The 19,367-nt window shown below is 42.8% G+C and overlaps 1 protein-coding gene across 2 annotated transcripts; it reads left to right on the top strand.

The window, feature by feature from the left end:
- Positions 1–172: 172 nt before the first annotated feature.
- On the top strand, positions 173–19,153 carry fer1l4 (fer-1 like family member 4). 2 transcript variants are annotated; one of them, XM_088307925.1, is made up of 49 exons: positions 173–952; positions 1,227–1,282; positions 1,753–1,841; positions 1,997–2,096; positions 2,176–2,270; positions 2,494–2,538; positions 2,628–2,816; positions 3,018–3,078; positions 3,346–3,477; positions 3,629–3,691; positions 3,771–3,855; positions 3,917–4,082; positions 4,583–4,763; positions 4,832–5,018; positions 5,096–5,175; positions 5,286–5,411; positions 5,506–5,581; positions 6,349–6,443; positions 6,609–6,717; positions 6,788–7,016; positions 7,090–7,222; positions 7,300–7,400; positions 7,491–7,578; positions 8,267–8,383; positions 8,457–8,609; positions 9,098–9,296; positions 9,937–10,061; positions 10,249–10,383; positions 10,466–10,639; positions 10,853–10,963; positions 11,459–11,620; positions 11,715–11,895; positions 12,254–12,378; positions 12,474–12,593; positions 12,938–12,989; positions 13,069–13,163; positions 13,249–13,383; positions 13,991–14,110; positions 14,236–14,363; positions 14,488–14,658; positions 15,161–15,315; positions 15,566–15,747; positions 15,830–15,915; positions 16,450–16,548; positions 16,610–16,727; positions 16,890–17,013; positions 17,743–18,011; positions 18,101–18,201; positions 18,395–19,153. In XM_088307925.1, exons 1-49 carry the CDS (start codon positions 850–852, stop codon positions 18,573–18,575), a joined length of 6,207 nt encoding a protein of 2,068 aa, XP_088164051.1. In that variant the 5' UTR covers positions 173–849; the 3' UTR covers positions 18,576–19,153. The 2 variants fall into 2 exon arrangements, with proteins under 2 accessions (XP_088164051.1, XP_088164052.1); XM_088307926.1 differs by lacking the exons at positions 173–952; positions 1,227–1,282; positions 1,753–1,841; ... (5 more) ...; positions 3,346–3,477; positions 3,629–3,691 and having other exon boundaries at positions 3,813–3,855; positions 3,934–4,082.
- Positions 19,154–19,367: the final 214 nt, after the last annotated feature.

The following is a 19,367-nucleotide window of genomic DNA, read 5'->3' as shown; positions in this document are numbered from 1 at the left end:
TTTCCCAGTATTATTATTATTATTATTATTATTATTATCATTATTATTATTATTATTATTATTATTATTATTATTATTAATTATTATTAATAATAATAATATTGTTGTTGCTGTTATTATTGATTAGGACTTATTCCTCAAATTCTGCATCCAACTTTTTATTTTTGGAAAAGTTTTCCCCCCTCAAATAATTACGTCCACATTTTTTTTGTCTCTATTTTATAGGATTGTTTCTTTTTTCTCCCAAATAAAAATGCCAACTCTTTTTGTAAATTAAATAGAGGTTTTTTGCTCATCATTTTTAAGTTAAAAAAAGATGTATTATTCTCATAAGATTCCAAGTATTGAAAAGTATTGAAAAGCATGACTACTATCGAAAGAGCCTTGACCTTTATAGAAACCACGCATCTTTCCTTTCAGGTTGTTGCTTCGAGGGTCATAACTTTTACTCTTGGAAAAAATATAATTAATCATTTCAGTCTTGTTATACTATAACTTTTCTTTCGATAATGTCCCTTGATTATAATTATATTGCACAGTTATAGCTTCATTCACTTTGCCTTACCGTATTTCCGACAGGGAACACAGAAAAAAGGGGAATAACTTGGAACTTCAGCCGAATCACACAAGGCATTGTCTTCCACTTTGGATCTTTCGCAGTACATGTCATGTTTGCAGTGTGCGTGTGTACGTAGTCAAAGGAGGAAACTTGTCAAGCGGGTTAAGCACCGTTGCCTCATCAAACATGACATTGGACAGCACCAACTCTAACCGGCACGCCGACACCAAAGTGCGGCGTCTCACTCAATGGCAGTGAGCTCATGTTTACACCTGTAAACGAGTTGATGGATGCGGTCATCGTGGTCCGTCGTCATGTCCATCAGCGTGAACGTAAGGAAGGTCTCCAACCTGACGGGAGCTTCTCAGCGGAGAGTGGAGCTCTCCTTCAGAGGTGAGTAGTCTGCTTCAGAAAAACAACCCAAATGGAATAAAATGCCAACAGATGTTGAAGTCAGAAGCCCCATAACTAGTGCAACTGTGTTTTTTTTAAAATGTTCTCCTTGAAATCCGTGACTTGGAGAAAAAAAAATCTCTTAAAAAAATATCCAATTTAATCCTGCAAAATTATCTTTATCTTTCACTGTTTGTTTTTTCTTGGAGTCCTATGACTTAATTCTTCAAGTGCATTGTTGCTATGGTGACAAGCTTTTTTGTCCATCCGGCAGGATTCACCCAAAAAACCAGAGTGGTGCAGAGTGACGGTGTGGCCTTCTTCAACGAGGTCAGTCCAATTAGATCTTGGACGATGAATGATGTCACACACTTTGTGCGTGCGGGGGTGTGTGTGTGTGTGTGTGTGTTGTCAGCTTCTGATTTGAATTGTTTCAGTGCAACTGATGGGAAATTAACACCTTTGCTACGTAAACACACACACTCGCACACACAACCACTCCTTCAACACACACAAATTGCCACAAGTTCATGTTATTCTACTGCTGGTGCGCTACCAACCATGCCATGACATTGGCATCCCGTGTAGCCACTTTCACGCAGAACCCCCGCTAAATCTTCAAGTGCATGACGCATCCTACAGTAAACCGAATTACACAATCAGTTGACATCACTTGTGCCGTCCTGGTTGTTGTGTTTAGAAAAAAAAAATTGTAATATTTTTACAAGTTAACTCCCCAGGTGTAACCTTGAATGTGTGTGTGTGTGTGTGCGTTCGTGTCGGGGTGTGTGTGGATGCAGTCTTTCCGCTGGCCTCACTATGGAAAAGTAATTCGACATGAAGTGTTGACCATCCGTGTTTACAACTTCAGTAAAGTCTTCTCCAACAGGTAACACACACGCACACACACGCATTCTGGTCACACTGTGTGTGTGTCTGCGCTTGTTTGTTTGTGAATCTTTATGTGTGTCTGTTTATGCATGTATTTGTGTACATGTATGTATTAATATGTGTGGGTGTGTGCGTGTGTGTGTTTGTGTGTAGGCTGTTGGGCAAGCTGGTTGTGGGCCTCCAGCACATCATTACATCAGGGAGGCTGTTGCTACGGGAACCACTCACTGATGGCAACCATCTCCTAACTGATGTGAGTGTGGATTTGTGAGTACGTGCGTGTGTGTGTGTGCATGTGCCTATGTGTGGTTATCATGGTGTCCGTCACGTAGATCTACGTGGAGTTGGACGTGCGCTACAATCCAGTAGATGGCGCCGCGGGAAGATGGAAGGGGCAGGACTTCATCAAAGTGGACGAAAGACATGGGTAAGAAGTCGACAGAAAAACTAAAGAAGGCAGAAAGGCTCTGATTGGACAGATTTATGAGGTCACTTGTTGCTAGGCAGAATTCAGGCTCACAGACTTGCAGTTTTTCTCAGCTTGTTAATTCATTTTTTTTGTTAGTGTTTTTTGTTAGTTCATATATGAGTTAGTCCGCGACTTCATTTTAATTCTGTGCATGTATCTTTTTCAAATCTGTGTCGCTCAGATCGTCGCTGGGCTTCCAGAATGAAGCCTTTGAAGATAACGAGAGGTGAGAGTCACTTCACATCACACTCGCAGGACAACACGTGCGTCGCGCCACCGCACGGACAAAAAACAACGTAGTCCGTCTCGACCAAGCCCTCAGATATTGAGTCGTCTGGAGAGGGAGCTGGAGAGGGAGGCCCGACATCTGGGACGTAACCTCATCCGTGCCCATGGCGACCAGGACGATGAGGACGACATGCACGACTATGACGACTATGATGAAGATGAAGAAGACTTGCTGGACTTGGGGGCGGCCGATATTGTCTTCACTCCTTTGATGAGGTCGGCTGGAGTATTCTCATTTCGTAGTTTGTCACGTTCAGTACAAATATATCTTTTAAGTGAATTCACAGGTTAATTGTTTTCCTTCTGCCATCTAGTGGAAGATATTTGAATTGTTATGCCTCTTACTTTTGCATCACTAGCATAGATAGACCCAAATCTTTGTCGTGAGGAAGCATGTGTGTGCGTGCATTTGTGCAGTCGTTCCAAGCCGCTGTCTAGGCACGTTGCTGCAGCCACGCCCAAAGTTCAAAGTTTCCAGGTAAGAATGTCACCAAAAAAATACAAACGGGACTACATTTTAAAGGTCCAGTTTTAAATTTGTCTACATTTGGGGTAGATAAGTGAAGCTAAAAGGCCGTATTTTCGACAGGTCCCGCAACCTTTGAGTCGGTTCTGTTATCGGAATTTACTTCCTATACGGATGTACGAAATATGAGCGGGCTGAAAGAAGAGGCTTCTCGGTTCGTTCCGGGAAGTTTCGCAGTGAAGTCTGCCGCGGTGAACATGTCGTATTGGGTGATTGTAGGTGAACGTCAATATCCTGGAAGCTCAGAAACTGGCGGGCGTCAACATCAACCCGGCCGTGTTCATCCGAGTGGGAGAGAAGAAGAAACACACGGCCACCCAAAAGTCCACCAACTGTCCCTTTTACAATGAAGTACGCAAAAGCAATCGCACACCACAACAAATCATGAAACCCACTACAAGACAATAAGACAACAAAACTCTCCATTACAAGACATCAAAACATGTCGGGTCGTACTAAAACCCAAACGAAGACGATAAATTTGGATAAATTCCTCTTGCAGAACTTCCAGTTTGAGTTCCATGAGACTCCAGAAGTTCTCTTTGACAAGGTTATCGAGATCAAGGTAAGTACCACAGTAATAGCTCGCTTGTTTCCTTGGAGACGGGCCACCGGAACCTTCCGGAATTTGTCTGCCTTTGCAGGTGTACCACCGCCGAGCCCTCCCCTTCCTCATGAGCCATATGGGAACCTTCAAGATAGACATCGCCACCGTATTCCGCGAGCCAGGTATCGTCCAATGACCGCAGCGCACTTGACAGTCCCGGATGACGGCTGAACTCATTCGCAGACCACCGCTTCCACCAGAAGTGGGCCCCGCTCACCGACCCGGCCGACACCCGATCAGGGGTCAAGGGTTACGTGAAGGCCACAGTCAGCGTGGTAATGAAGGGCGAGGCTCTGAATGCCCCCAGCCTGCCCGTCGCCATGCCCAGCACCAGCGATGACATCGACAAGTCAGTTCTTCCGCATTATTTCTGTTCTTGTAGACGTGGCTATCATGAGAGGAATCGAAAAAGAAACCTTGCAAGCTTGGCCATTACAAACTTACAGCAAATCTACCCTTTCGAGTGAAAGTGTCCATTTTTTTGGTTGTTTTGGATATTTTCTGTCAAGGGTTCCTTCAAGTTCCATAAGAATGTTTTAAAAATCCAGCCCGTGATGCCAGTTTGATTAAGAAATGAAATTTTGTCGATGTTTATCGTGAGTAGACGCCTAGAAAATAAGTATCAAGAATTCCTGTCTGAAAACACGTTGGAGGTCTGCCATTTTTTTTCTCAAATCTGCCATGTTAGGTTCATTTTAGTTATTTTGAACGGTCCTCCAAAGTCTGTTTTCTCCTCAATGTGCGGCTTGATTGCTACCAAATTTGAACCATGGAAACTAGATGGATAGAAGATGCTAAATGCAGGAGAAATTTGTCTTGGACAGTCTGAATTGATTGTGTTCCCGACAGAAATCTGATGCTTCCTCGCGGCATGCCTTCTGAACGCACTTGGGCTCGATTTCGGGTGCGGGTCTACAAGGCAGAGGGCCTCCCCACCATGGATTCGGGGTTGATGGCCAAAATGTCCAAAGTCACTGACCGCAGGATCTTCATTGATCCTTACGTCCAAGTCACCTTTGCTGGACAACAGGTACACTAGCACCCGACACGTCATTCAGGTTCACAACCTTGGGTTCAAAGCGGGCCGGTCCCTCTTAGGGGGAGACGTGTGTCGCGAGTGCTACCAGCTGTCCGGTTTGGAATGAGGAGATCTCCTTCATCGAGCAGTTTCCTCCTCTCGCCCAACGGTTCCGAGTCCAGATCCTTGACGACGCCAAGATGGGGGACATCGCTCTGGCCACTCACTTCCTGGACCTACAGCAGATTTCAGACCCCACGAGGAATGGTACATGCCAAAACGGCTCTCTTGTCATCCTTGTGCTCGTTAAGAAGTCTTCAATTTGGGGATGCGTCTGTCCACAGGTTTCAACCCCACCTTTGGACCGTGCTGGGTCAATCTATATGGTTCTCCTCGCAACTCAACCCTCGGAGACGTCCACCAGGTAACCGCTTGTGGAACTACCTCTCTTGGTTCCAAATGACCCGTGAATAGACTCAACCAATCAAAACCAGATTGAAGCTACTCCAGACTACCGTTCGTTGCCTTCGGCAGGCTTTGAACCAAGGCATTGGAGAGGGAATCTTCTACCGCGGTCGCATCCTCCTGGCGCTGTCTGTGGAGATTTATTCCTCACCATCCGCCGTCGCCGGAGACTCCAGTTCGGCCCCACTAGCATTGGTACTAGAATTCATCACATCCGTTTTGATCCATCAGGATGTTCTTCAGGGCTGGTCTGTCGACTTTGACTTGATCTGGTGTGATTCTGTTGAAGGTGAAAGGAACGCTGGGCAGGTTGGGACTGAGGAAGAAGCGAGGCAGCAAGAAGGAGAAGGAGAAAAGGAAGGAAGGTAAGGAGGTCAATTGATGCAACAAAAGCAATTAAAAAAAAAAAACAATTGCAGGAAGTAAACATCAACGTGGAATTATTCAAACAATGGATTCTTGCGTCGTTGAAAAAGTTGTATAGTAATTGACTTTTTTTATTGAGAAAAAAAATTATGACTTTGTTCTTGTTACATCATTTTTTTTATTCTTGTTTTATTCTTATACTGTTTTTAAACAAAAATATATTCTTGTCACATTGAAATATTTTTCTTGATTATCCTTTTTCTTTTGGGGAAAAAAAGGACGTCAGAATATGACTTTTATTGGAAAAAAATTCAGGCTTCATCTTCATAAGATTATATCTTTCAATATTAATTCAAATTCAGAAAACTTTTTTTTTATCCTCATTGAGGAAAATAATGTTACTTTATCTTATACTACTTTATATTAATCTTTTTTTTGTTGTTTTTTTTGTTTTTTTACAGTTTTACTCCAATCGCATATAACAACTTTATCATCGAGAAATAAATAAATTAATAAATAAATAAATAAGGAAAAAGCAATCTGACTTCAACAACACAATTTTCGCAAAATTCAATTTTCAGATGAAGACATCTTTCTTGAACAAAATAAGATTTGTTCTCATTTCATTGAAAAAAAATCTTGCAAGATTTCAATTTATTATACAAAAAGCTGATTACTATTTGCTTACCTGGGCTCTGATTGGTCAGAAGCAAGATCCTTCAAACTTCCCAATGACATTCAAAAATGTTGCATTTTTTGCACATAGCTACCAGCCGATTAGGCGATGAGTCCGGGGAGGCCGGAGTGGAAGTACCAGAGACGGTGACCGTGGACGTAGAGGAAATTCATCCACTGCCTGAGGTCAGTGCGGCAAAATAACCTCACGTCCATCTTCAATCTATCAAAAGCCCAAAAAATTTAAATAAACATTAAAGCATTCCAAATCAACGGGCACTGAGGACAGAGCTCTGAGGTACACCACGGCTCAACGCTGCGACAAATATAAACAGATATTTTTGTGTGTAGGGTTTCCTGGGCGAGAGAGAAGACTTTCTGCTCTTTGCATCTTTGTTTGAAGTCACCATGATGGATCCATCTGTAGGCACCCGGCCCATGACCTTTGAACTTTCCATAGGTAAAAAGAACACCTGTGTATTGAAACAAAACACCCCCCAACACTCCAAAATGGTGGCGTTCCCCGGTAGGAAATCGAGGCAAGGCAGTGAAAGTCGGCACACCCAAAAAGAGCCAAAGCCGGGAGGAGGTGCGGCGAAGCCGGGAGGAGCTGAGGCAAAGCCAGGAAGATCTCAGCGAGGAGGCGCAAAGGCTTCTGGAGTCGGAAGAGGAACTGGACAGGGATGCGGTGCTGAGTCCAGAACCTGAGAACAGATCCGTGTCCGAGCCCATGAGACCACAGCCCACCGAATACGATAAGTAAGGACTCACTTCTTGTTCGTCTTCTTGTCGGAACTGAACCCAACTGTGCTGCTTGGTGGAAACAATACAGGTCGTTCCGGTGCATCCCTCTCCAGGCTCCCTGGGAGAAGCACAAGCCGTGTTTGTATGTCTGGAGTCAATTTGAAGACCATAGCTTTCGTTTGTACCAGGCCAACTGGCTCAGCAAGATGGCAGACCGGCTGGTGAGGGGACACAAGTGGAGGTGGCTGGTGGGTTGATTGTTTGCATAATACATGGCACGTATGCGTCGCGACTTCAGGAGATCGGTCTGGATGAGGTGGAGCGTCTCAGGCGGAGGCCTCGCAGCAAGGTGAAGGAGCGTCTGGCGCACGTGCTACTGGAGCTGGTCACTTCCTGCAAGTCAGCACCGCCTGTTGCAAGTTGGTTGAAATTTTTGTTTTCCTTAAAAATATAATTAATTATTTTTTTTCTCAATTGTTTTCAAAAAAGACAGTTCAGACTGTTCTCAGACCGTCGTGTTAATTTCCGTCCAAATAATTTGGATGCACGCAGGAAAGACTTCATCAAGAAGAATTTGGTGAGGCACTCCTTTTTTTTTTTTTTTTTTTAAACACATGGCATCATAGCCTAAATCAGGGGTGGGCAAACTACGGCCCGGGGGCCACGTGTGGCCCTTTAAATGTTTTAATCCGGCCCGCCGAAATTGAAAAAAATCAAATGAATACACCATGTTAATGTTTTATTTTCTAGACTTATATATTGTGGTATTGTTTTTGTTCACTTTCATTTACTTATTTATTTTTTTCTCCGATTAGGTGAGGTTACCAAAACACTCCAGCCATCTGCTCCTGGTCCGGCCCCTCCATCAAATTTTAGAACCCATTGTGGCCCGCCAATCAAAAAGTTTGCCCACCCCTGATCTAAATTAAAGTATGATAATTAATCAAATATACCCAATGACCTTAACAAAAACAGCTTAGTGTGAAATTTGACTTGTAAAATAACCAAACTAAATTCCACAAGCACTTTCCTGCTCTATGGTTAGTTTGTCACTATTCTCTCATTTGATGACATAACAGCCAGAAATAATGTTGGTTTTTTTTTTGTCCAATTTGAATTTTAAAATGACCAAATTCAATTTGTAGCAAAATGTATTAACTCATAACTGAAATGAACGGTCCTAAAGACAACTTTCCAGATTTATCATTTTATCAGTATACCCTCACTCCTCACCTTTCTTTCTAATGTGGTACCACCATGTCCAGGTTATGGTGGCCAGACGGGCCATGAGGGTCAGGCACAAGATAACCAGGCGGCTGCTCAAACAGCAACTGATGGACGTTAAAAAACTCCTGAGCAAACTTCGACACCTGGCCAAAGAGGTACAACGTGAAAGTATCTCAATGCCAAGAATGTAGTTTGAATGAGCTTTGACGTCCTCTGACGTGCAACCAGCCCCAGAACAGCATCCCGGACGCCTTCCTTTGGTTGCTGAGTGGAAGCAAACGACTGGCCTATGTCAGGATCCCCGCTCACTCCATCATCTTCTCACTGGTGGAGGACCAGAGGGGACGGGATTGTGGTCGGCTCGCGACACTCTACATGAAGGTCTGGCGCTCAAACTGCAATTATTTTGGACTGCGTGAAACCCTAAAATGGCAGCTTGAAAGAGAAAATGGCAGAATACCAAATTTCATATTGCTGAATGAGGAACTGAATTTTCCAAACATTCCGGCACCATTTTGTTTTTTGAAGGACGGGAAATCGCCAAAATGAGCACAAATTGGCCTGCTTCGGACAAAAATGGAAAACTTTCTGGCTTCTTGAGACTTTTTTGTCGGTCTACAGACATTTTAGGATCATTTCATTTTTAAGGACCCCTGGAAAGGGTCTTGTTGACCCCAAAATGGTCTTCAAGCCCGACCTGTACAACAATTTTCAAGTCAAACTGGCTCAATTTTCCAAACATTCCAGATATCTGGAGGTTCAACAAAGTCATATTTCTGAACTACTACACAATCCTTGGGTCTGTCAATTGTCAAATCAAAACCCAATCAACCGCATGACATACCGTTTATGTCTCGACTGGCTTTTAGTCTCCGGGAGGTTCCACCAGCGAAATCTTCGCCAAGCTGGAGGTGTACCTGTGGCTGGGCCAGGCTAAGTACAGCAAGGAGGCCATGACATCGCTCCCGGATGAGTTTCTGCCCGTCTACGAGGAGTCGGAAGAGGAGGAGGGGGCGGCGCCGGTCGTCGCAGCAACCAGGAAGATGCCCGTCAGACTGTGCTGCCAGGGTGAGTCCGACCGAGGCTTTGACTTCAGGGGTGTCCACTGTTTTTTTTACTGACCGCTGCAATGTCCCATAATGAAATGGAAAGGTGAGGAAAAAAAGTGTAAAATGTGTGGGGAAAAAAAGTGTGAAAAATTACACAGTATTCCAATTGAGTTATTATTAAATGTAAAAAAAAATTTAAAAGTGTGATAAAAATTTGGCCTGACTTTTTAAAAAATTTAAAAAGTTTATTTTTCATTTATTTATTTATTTATTTTTTTTCCCCCCAAAAAATTGTTTCACATGTTTTATTTTCAATAATTCTTAGAAATGTGAAACTATTTTTAAATTATTTAAAAACTATAAATCAATTTGAATGTTACTCATAACAGTTTTTGTTTATGTAAAGGAACCCGAAGTTTTGTCACATGACTTTGTTTAGAATAAGAAATCTCACTTTTTCTTTATTTGATTTGAATGTAACAAAAAAATATACGAAAATTCGCCACATGATTTTAAAAATAAAAATTCCAAATTGAAACATTTTATGTAATTTTATGAATGTAAATGTATTTTTTAATTATTTTTTTAATGTGAAGTTTATTTAATATTTTTCATTTTTTGTGCACGATTGGTTGAGCAAATTAATGTTGCGCTTGCAGACAGTCGCTACTTCCAGCTGCGATGTCACCTCTACCAAGCGCGCGGCTTAATGGCGGCCGACGACAACGGCCTATCGGATCCCTTCGCCAAGGTGCTCTTCTCCACGCAGTGTCAGGTGACCAAAGTGAGTCCAGTTGCTGTAGCGACTTCAACTTCACCACTTAAGTGCTTCATTATGAGTGCTTTCCACAAAAAATCCAATTAGTTTGCAGCAAACCACCTCGAGTCATGTGTCAAATTAAAGACCCCAATGAGAGCTTTCCGGATTTGTAATTCTTTTCTCAATATTCTCATGGATGTTTGTACCTCAGGTGTCCCGAGACACGCTGTCCCCGGCGTGGTGCGAGTGTTTGCTGTTTGACCGCGTCCTTCTGGAGGGAACGATGGAAGATCTTGGTCACGACCCTCCCTTGGTCATCATCCACATCTTCGACTACGACACCGTGGTAATTCTCGTCCCCGCTCGCCCGGAGACGAAGCCATCGATGAAGTGATGTCAAAATGTGCGACTCTCGAAAATGTGTCCAGGGAAGCCCGAAGCCTCTGGGCCGAGCGTACGCCGAGCCCGAGTTGAAACCTGTGGAGGTGCTCTACCGGAAGCCTCGTCTGCGCTTCTACGACATCAGCATGGGGAGGACGCCGGCCGGGGAGTTGCTGGCCGCCTTCGAGCTCATCGAGCTGGATTATTCGTCCTTCGGCGAGGTAACGGCGTGCCTCAAATTTGGATATTTTCTGTATTTAACACGCGCTTTCCTTCTCTGTGGAAATCCTGTACTCATAATCTGCGAGGGAAGCACCACAAGGGCTCCTTAGTAGCGACTTTTCCTGCGAGACTCAGACAATCTTTTGCGGTTAGCGATGTCAATCAATAAGCGACAGCGTGAAGTTTGATTTGCATGTGCTGTCGTCGGGCAGCCGTCCCTTCCAGGCAGCGTGGACCCTCAGGAGGTGACCTACCTGCAAGACCAGCACTGCTACGACATCCCGGAAGGGGTCCGACCGGTCCTCCGGAACTTCAGAATTGAGGTGCTTTAAATATGATATGGAAATATCAGAGATGGGCATTTTGTACTTGGGACGAAACGGTCTGTCCGTTTGTCCCGGACGGATACCGATGTTTGGGTCCAAGGACGACTGTAATCTTGTCCTGTACTTTTTCTCTCTCTCTCTCTCTCTCTCCCTCTCTCTCTCTCTCTCTGTGAAGAAGCATTTGAGAGCCAAAATAAGCATTTTGAGTTGCGTTTATTTCGATCATAAGGGATAAAGTGCAATGACTTTTATGGATAAGGACGGAAGGGTGCCCAGGTTGCGGACAGAGGGCGTGGGACAAACCAACAAAATAGCGTCAAGTGCTCAAAGGGACCTTATATGCCTGTAGATGTACGGTAAATGTGAGGACATTTGAGTGTGTACATTACACCTGAAAATACGATAAATAATGAGAGAATATTCAGATGATGTAAATGTGATACATCAAGTATGACATCACATGGTAGATTTGAGTCGTTCTTATGTCGACAGGTGCTGTTCTGGGGCTTACGTGATCTGAAACGCGTGCAGCTGTTTGAGGTGGAGCGCCCCCTGGTGAAGCTGGAATGCGCCGGAAAGCAGCTGGAGTCCGAGGAGCTGGAGAGCTACAAGACCCACGCCAACTTCAAAGAACCCGTGCGCTTCCTCCACGTGGTCAGTTGACCCGTTTGGGCACCCCCGAGCGCCGCCCTCTCAAAAACTCCGGTTGACGTTTTTTCCGGGTTTCCCTCCCGTGTGCTCCAATCAGAAGCTTCCGGAGCAGGCCTACCTCCACCCGCCTCTGACGCTGTTTGTGGTGGAGCGGCGAGCGTTCGGACGCCAGGTCCTGGTCGGGACCCACGTGGTCCAGAGCCTCATGGACTTTGCCCCATCTGAGCTCTGGGACGACGACGAGCCAGATGAGGAAGAGGAACAGCCTAAATCCCAAGGTAAAGGTCCAAAATCGATTTTGCAGCAAAGTGTATCGAGTGTTGAAAGTATGGCTTTTGGGTGTCGTATTCGAGTCGTAAAAGGTAAAAAAAAATATTTTTAGTAATTTATGTAAAGTAATACCTCAAATGGAAGGCCATGATGAGGGTGTTCCTGCAAACATAAATATTTTGTCCATATCCCCTGAAATGATGAAAGATTAACCCAATCAAAATTGTCAACATGTCAAATTCAATTAGAAAATTAAAAAAAAAAAAAGAAATTTTAGCCATGATGAGAGCTTTTCAGCCCATTTTGTCAGCATGACAAAATACTGATCAAAATATTGTTTTTTTTAATTTTTCCATGCATCTCCAGTGAAGAAGAAGAAGACCATCATTCCAGCGAAGATCAGCACACTAAAGTCACTGAAGAAGATCAAACTGGGCAACCTGCCAATCAAAGAGTCGAGGATTCCCAACGGCGTCCTCAAGCTGATCAACGTAACGCCGACGTTGTGCAAGCCAGCCTGCAGCATTTCAAACTCGCCGCATCTTTTCTTCAACCGCTTCCCTGTGCCGTGTTTGTTCACACGCAGGCTCCTCTGAAGAAGCTGCTGAAGGACGGAGACGACGAGCTGGAGGAGGACGTGCCGGAAAATGAGGAACTGGACTGGTGGTCCAAGTACTACGCCTCCCTGGAAGAGCTGGAGAAACAGGCCAGATGCTATCGTTTTTTTTGTTGTTTTTTTTTGTTTTTTTATCAGAGGACATAGGCATAAATGCAATCAATGCGTGAAAAAATATATGGCATAATTAAAAAAAAAATTTTTTTAAATAAATATATATATATTTTTTATATATTTTTTATATATATGTTTATATATATATATATATATATATATATATTTTTTTTTTTTTTATGTTTTTTTCAGATCTTTTTTTTATGATGTCATTGTGGTACGTTAAAGGTACATGGACATCAAGTATGATGTGAAAACGCTGCCTTCTCCGCTTATTATGGTTTCTTCTCATCTTTTTTTTTTTAATACTTTGTCTTCAGGCTGCTGAGGAGCTGAGGAAGCAGGAGACTGAGGAACAAGATCAAGAAACAGGTGTGTCCCCGAAATTTTTTTTTACGTATGCATGACTGGTCGTTTACGATGTATAATTGGCAAGTCAACAATCCCTCAGACGGAGGAAATGCGACAAACGGCGAAGAAGCCGACGTGGACGCGGTGGTGGTGCAGATGGAGCCTCCCAAGCGCAAGAAGATCGCCACGCTCAAGGTTTCACCTCAACGCTCTATTACAGCAAGTCAACGTGCATTTTTCTGTTGTTATTCCTCACGGCGGCGTGTGCGTGTGTGTTCAGTTATACGCGGGCGACTTGGAGTCGGAGTTCAGTCAGTTCCAGGACTGGCTGCAGATATTCCCGCTGTTCAAAGGCAGAGCCATCGGCGAGGACGCAGGCGAAGATGAGGACGAGCGTCTGATGGGGAAGTACAAGGTGGTCCTCTGCTTTTATTGTGTGAACACACCCACAAAAAAAAACAAAAAACATTCGAGTCAGCTGGTGGAGGATTTTTGACGTGCCAAAAATTCCCACTTAATTCAACACTTACACGACTAAAATTCCCAGAAAAATTCAGTTATCTTTCCCAATCAAAATAAAAGCTAAAAAAATATTTATTTTTTTTACCAATTCTAACATACCAACCTTAGACGGTTTAGTGTACCCCTTCTGTCGTATAAGTTTAAAAAAAATAAAAGCACAAAATTAATAAATTTAATAATAAAAAAAATATTTTTTGTTGTTTTCTCCTATTTGCACTTTTTTTTCAGATTGCGCAGATTATCCCACTGCATTAGAAAAATATCAATAAAATCCCCAAATAATTATTTTTTGTAAAACTAAATCCTGAAATTAGGTTTTTTCCCCTGTCTAATTCCAAATGTATTTGTTCTGCTCATTCCACGTAAACATTCCGAAACATTCCACATTTTTTCAGTCAACCTCTCAGTCTTCTCACACATTTTCTCCATCGATTGCATTTTCTCCTTCATTTGGCTTTTTTTTTTTTTGGTCCGTTCAATTGGCCACTTTCTCTCATCAGGGTTCCTTCCTGCTCTACCCGATCGATTCGGACGACGAAGAGGACGTCAAGTGCCAGATCACCAAAGGGATCCCCCAAAACTCGCCGCTCAAGGTGCTGGTTCGCGTCTACGTCGTCAAGGTGACAAAAACGCTTTCCTCTGCTGCAGTTTCCATCAACGTCCAGCAGGCGGATGGAAATGAACGCAGATTCTCTACGGAAGTCACGTAGAGCACAAATGAATTTGTGACGTCTCGTTGCTGCAGGCCAGCAATTTGGCTCCCACTGACCAGAACGGCAAAGCCGATCCGTACCTGGTGATCCGCGTCGGGCAGCAGAGTCAAGACACCAAGGACCGCTACATCCCCAAACAACTCAACCCTGTCTTTGGAGAGTACGTAGAGAGAACATTTGGGATATTTGATGTTGCAACTTTTTGAGTTTGACGAGACACTCGAGAATCCACCGTTTGTATTTTTTGAGTGAAGTTGATCCCTGTGTTCTTTATCTTGTGGCAGGGTGTTTGAACTGACCGTGTCCTTTCCTCTGGAGACGGAGCTGCTGGTCCGAGTGTTGGACCACGACTTGGTGGGCGCGGACGACGTGATCGGGGAGACACGGGTGGACCTGGAAAACCGATTCTACAGCCGGCACCGTGCCACTTGCGGCCTGGCCCTCTACTACGATGCGTAAGTTTGGCCGTCAGGATTTGATTTTCTATGATCCATAAGTTGATTTTGGAGTGTTAAAATTTGTTCAACTTTTTTTTTTTTTTTAATTCCCATATAAGGGCTTTCCTGTATTCAAAAATTCACCAAATTTTGCAGGCATGTTCATTCTGGTTGAAGAATGTTTTTTTTTTTGTGGTCGTGGAAATATGCTGAATGTTTTGAAAATTTAGCCCGTCAAACCAGTTTTATTTTTCGCTATGTGAATTTTTGTTAGGCATATCTGTCCTGAGTAGACTCACAAAATAGTCTTTTTCGTGTTTTGTCCCAAAAAATTACCTTTTCATGAATTTAAAAAAATAATTTAATTAATTAAAATACCTATTTTAAAAATACAGCCTCCTAATCCAGTTTTACTTAAAAACATAAAATTTGCTAAACATGTCTATTATGATCAGACCGACAAAAATAGCCTCAAGAAGCCATTTCCAACAATTACATCATTTCTGCTGTCTGCCGGCAGCGAGGGCTACAACGCCTGGCGGGATGCAAAAAAGCCGTCCGTCATCCTGTCCGAGCTCTGCAAGAAAAATGGCATTCCCGTCCCGGAATATCGTTCAACCGAGGTCAAAGTCCTCAACAAGATCTTTAAGATCCCAACAGATGCCGTCCCGGAAGGTAAGACCGTACCTCAGTCTCGGAAGGACTTTCCCTGCGCTGATATGTTTTCATATGTCAGAAATCTCATGAGAAAAATTGGTTTTTGCCTTTTCCAGACAAAAGTTGCATATTTTCTAGAAATAACAAAACAACATTTGGAAGAGGTTTAGATCTTTCCAATAAAAAATATCCACATTTTAGTAACATCACAATAATGATGCAAAAAAAAAACGTGATAAATTTTTGAGCTGGGGGAGGTTGTTTTTAGATTTGCTGAAGAAGTTGGACCGCTCGCCCGAGGAAAAAGAGGAGGTGGAGGAGCACGCAGCCGTCAGTGTGCTGCGACGCTGGGAACAGATGAGCGAGTTCGTCCCGGGAGCGGTCGCGCTGGTCCCCGAGCATGTGGAAATCCGTTCGCTCGTCAATCACGACAAACCCGGACTTCCGCAGGTAGCGGCGGTGACCACTCATCTAAGTTTTGCTTCATGTAGCAACATTGTGTGTGTGTGTGTGTGTGTGGGTGTGTTTGCAGGGCTACCTTCACATGTGGGTAGACATGTTCCCAACAGACGTTCCCGCGCCGCCGCCTGTAAACATCAAGCCTCGACTGCCTCTACAGTACGTCCGCCTTTGTTAGTTAGCATTTAGCATTAAGCGCCACAGCATTAGCTACACTTTTGTTTTCTACATCCAGCACACCACTGCATTTTTATGTCACTTTTTATTTATTTATTTTTTTTACACATTTTTTTTCCCTATCAGATTGATGTTTTTTTTAAATCACCACCACTTGTTTTTTCCTGCATTCAGTCCTCCAATTATTTTGTCCTCCAGCTGGCACACCATCGCTTGATTTTGTTTTTTCCTGCATGGTTTGCTTTTCTCAAAAATCATCATCATCTCAATGTTTTTTCAAAAGCCAACATTCCATTTGCTTTCATTTCTTTCTATATTCATCACTCCACCACCTACTTTTTGCACCTTTCACTACTTGTTTCTTTATCTTAATATCTAACACTTGACTATTTTTCTACTTTATTGCTTGCTTTTCTCCACCATTTTGTTTCTGCGTCTAGCGCTTCACCACTAGTTTAAATTTCTAAGGAACGCAATCCAGCACAGCGCCTGAGCTGCTGTTCTTGACGCCAACAGGTACGAGCTGCGCGTGATCATCTGGAACACAGACGACGTCTTCCTGGACGATGTCAACCCGTTCACCGGCATCCCGTCATCCGACATCTACGTGAAAGGGTGGGCGTCACACACGCCGGTCACAATGCCGGCTGCTGATTGGCTGATTTGTTTTTTTCAGTTGGATTCGAGGCCTGGAAGGCGACAAGCAGGAGACGGATGTCCATTTCAACTCGCTGACAGGGGAGGGAAACTTCAACTGGAGATTTGTCTTCCGTTTTGACTACCTGCCCACCGAGGTCATTTGGGAAGTTAACTTTGACTGTGAAGTAATGTTGTATATTTTGGAGGGGGTTTCGGGGGGTTTCTTAGACCACTATTGCACTTTTTTTTTTTATTTAATAGTAGAGAAGTGGTCATTATTGTATTGGTCATTTGTGCTTTTTTTCTGTGTGCTGAAGAAAGAGGTCGTGTTCAAACGCAAGGAGTCCATCTTCTCTCTGGAGGAGTCCGAGTTTCGCCAGCCGGCCGTTCTCACGCTGCAGATTTGGGACTACGATCGCATCTCGGCCAACGACTTTCTCGGTGAGACGAGATAAGGCAACACAAACATGTTTTAGATTTTTCAGGAAAATTCATTCAGATTTCCTCAAACAAGTCTTATATTGCGGAGGGAAAAAATATATATTTTCACCCCCCAAAAATTTATATACGAGAGGATTTTTAAAATATTTTATAAATTAATATTTTTGAGAGAAAATAGTGGTATAATTTGGAGAAAAAAAGTAGGGAATGTTTTATAGGTTTTTTTTTTTTAAATACTTTAAAGAAAAAAATGGCAGCTTTTTTAATATTTTAGTTTTTGAAAGAAAAACAGTTTAAACACAAAAGAGTTCAATATTGGGGAGACAAGGATTAATTTTTTGGAAAAAATATTTATTTAAAAATGTTATGCATTTGAATCACCGCCACTGTCGAATCAAAATCTTAACATTTTGAGATAAAAATGAATCTAAAAAAATTGTAGCAAAATAATATTTCTGAGAATGTTTCAAATAGTTGAATTTACAAAAATATATATTTCAAACTAAAATATTTTAGAAAAATCATATACTTGTACGTAGTCAAAAAGTGTTACATTTTTGGAAAAACAAAAATTGTTTATTTTTGGGACAATTTGTGTTTTAATTTTGAGAAGCATTTATGACATTAGCAAAAAATGTAGAAGCTAATGCATGCTTGATATCATTCATGCATTTTGTTGCTCATCTCTGGTTCAACCACCAATAAACAACTTGCGCTTGTTTGCCGTAGGCTCATTGGAGTTGCGCCTGAGCGACTTGGTACGCGGCGCCAAGTCGTCCGGCAAGTGCACGGCGCGTATGGCAAAGGAGCGCGCCGGCCCTCGAGTCTCCATTTTCCGCTCCAAGAAATTAAAGGGCTGGTGGCCGCTCACCCGCCTTCAGACGCCCGAAGACCTGCAGCGCCAGGAGGAAGAGCTCAAACAAAACAAGAAGAAGAAAAACGTGAAGATAGACGACGTCCAGTTCACCGACACCGACGGAAACGTCCACTTGCTCATGGTCACACTTTTCTTGTGGACGCCTGACTCCAAAATGGAATACAGCACATTCATGTGGGTGTGTGCGTGTGTTCATGTGTGTGTTTGCAGGGTAAGGTGGAGGTGGAACTCCAGTTGGTGACGTTGGAGCAAGCCGAGGCCAATCCAGTCGGACGAGCCCGCAAGGAACCAGAACCACTAGACAAACCAAAGTGAGACACACACGCACATGCACAATGCGGGCAAAAAGTCGCTGCTTATAGCAAGCACAAAAAAAAAAAAAAGGCTTTATAAATGTGATGCCTCGCCCAACTCAATTTTCCCCAGAAATATTTGTAACAGTCACACAAGTGTAAAAAGAAGTGAAGCATTGGTGTGATGAGGTTCTTGCGTTCCCCGTTGCAGCCGTCCCACCACCAGCTTTACGTGGTTCGTCAACCCCATGAAGACGTTCGTCTACCTTATCTGGAAGAAGTTCAAGAAGTTCATCACGACTTTGCTGTTTCTGGTCGTGGTGGCGCTCTTCTTCGGCTTGCTGGTGTACACGCTGCCACAACACATCACGCAGCTCCTCGTCACAGGGTGAACGACAGTGACATTGGCGCTGAAGTCATTTTCGACTTTTTGGGGAAGTATCAAAAAGAAAGACAAATAAATGTTTTTAAACTTTTGGAGTCATCCTGGCCTGGAAGTGTGACTGTAGTTCATATACCCCGCCCCCTTTTGGGGTCAATGACCCCACATCAAACTTAATGTTTGCTGTTTCTGTCCCATTGTAACGACATGGTCATACCTGCATCTGATTATCATTCATTCATTTTTCTAATTTGCTGATGCCCATGTCACTCACCAGGCCAGGCTCCACCTTTTAAGGCCATACTCACCCAAACTCACAGTACAGTTGAATGTGAAATTGGCTACTACAAAAATCACACCTACACCACACATATACGTCATTGTGTTCAATAATGTCAAAGGATTTTTTCATCTGAATGCTCCATTAATTGATGGGATGGTCACTTGAATGAGCCTGCAATTTAATTTTTTTATTAATTTGTATTTTACATATTTTTTTGTATAAAGTGAAGAAAATGAAATTTGTCTTATTTTTTGATGAATTTTTATTTGTTAGTTGATTTTTATTAATCATTAAAGTCAGTATTTTTGTTCTCATTTTAATTCGATTTTTCGTGTATGTTTGAAAAGTCAAGATTGATGCAAAAATTTTACATACATATGTATTATTTTTTTTATTTAGTAATTTCATTTTTTAAATTGTGGGTTGTTTTTTTCCTGTTCCACTTTTTGATTTAAACTTTCATTTATAACTTCTTTCAGGATTTAGAAACAAGTCAAATGTTCAAAATTCGGGGTTATT

The sequence above is a fragment of the Idiotropiscis lumnitzeri genome, chromosome 11 (genome assembly GCF_059441095.1).
Source record: "Idiotropiscis lumnitzeri isolate Australia: NSW breed Sydney's pygmy pipehorse chromosome 11, RoL_Ilum_1.0, whole genome shotgun sequence".
Taxonomy (NCBI): domain Eukaryota; kingdom Metazoa; phylum Chordata; class Actinopteri; order Syngnathiformes; family Syngnathidae; genus Idiotropiscis; species Idiotropiscis lumnitzeri.
Note: the sequence above shows the minus strand (reverse complement) of the source record. Positions and strands in the feature narration are given on the sequence as shown.

Excerpts from the sequence above, each read along its gene's own strand:
- fer1l4 (XM_088307925.1), top strand. The coding sequence starts at position 850 with ATGCGGTCATCGTGGTCCGTCGTCATGTCCATCAGCGTGAACGTAAGG. Across the intron at positions 2,271-2,493 it reads AAAGTGGACGAAAGACATGG|ATCGTCGCTGGGCTTCCAGA; the intron begins GTAAGAAGTCGA and ends TGTGTCGCTCAG. Across the intron at positions 5,019-5,095 it reads TTCAGACCCCACGAGGAATG|GTTTCAACCCCACCTTTGGA; the intron begins GTACATGCCAAA and ends GTCTGTCCACAG.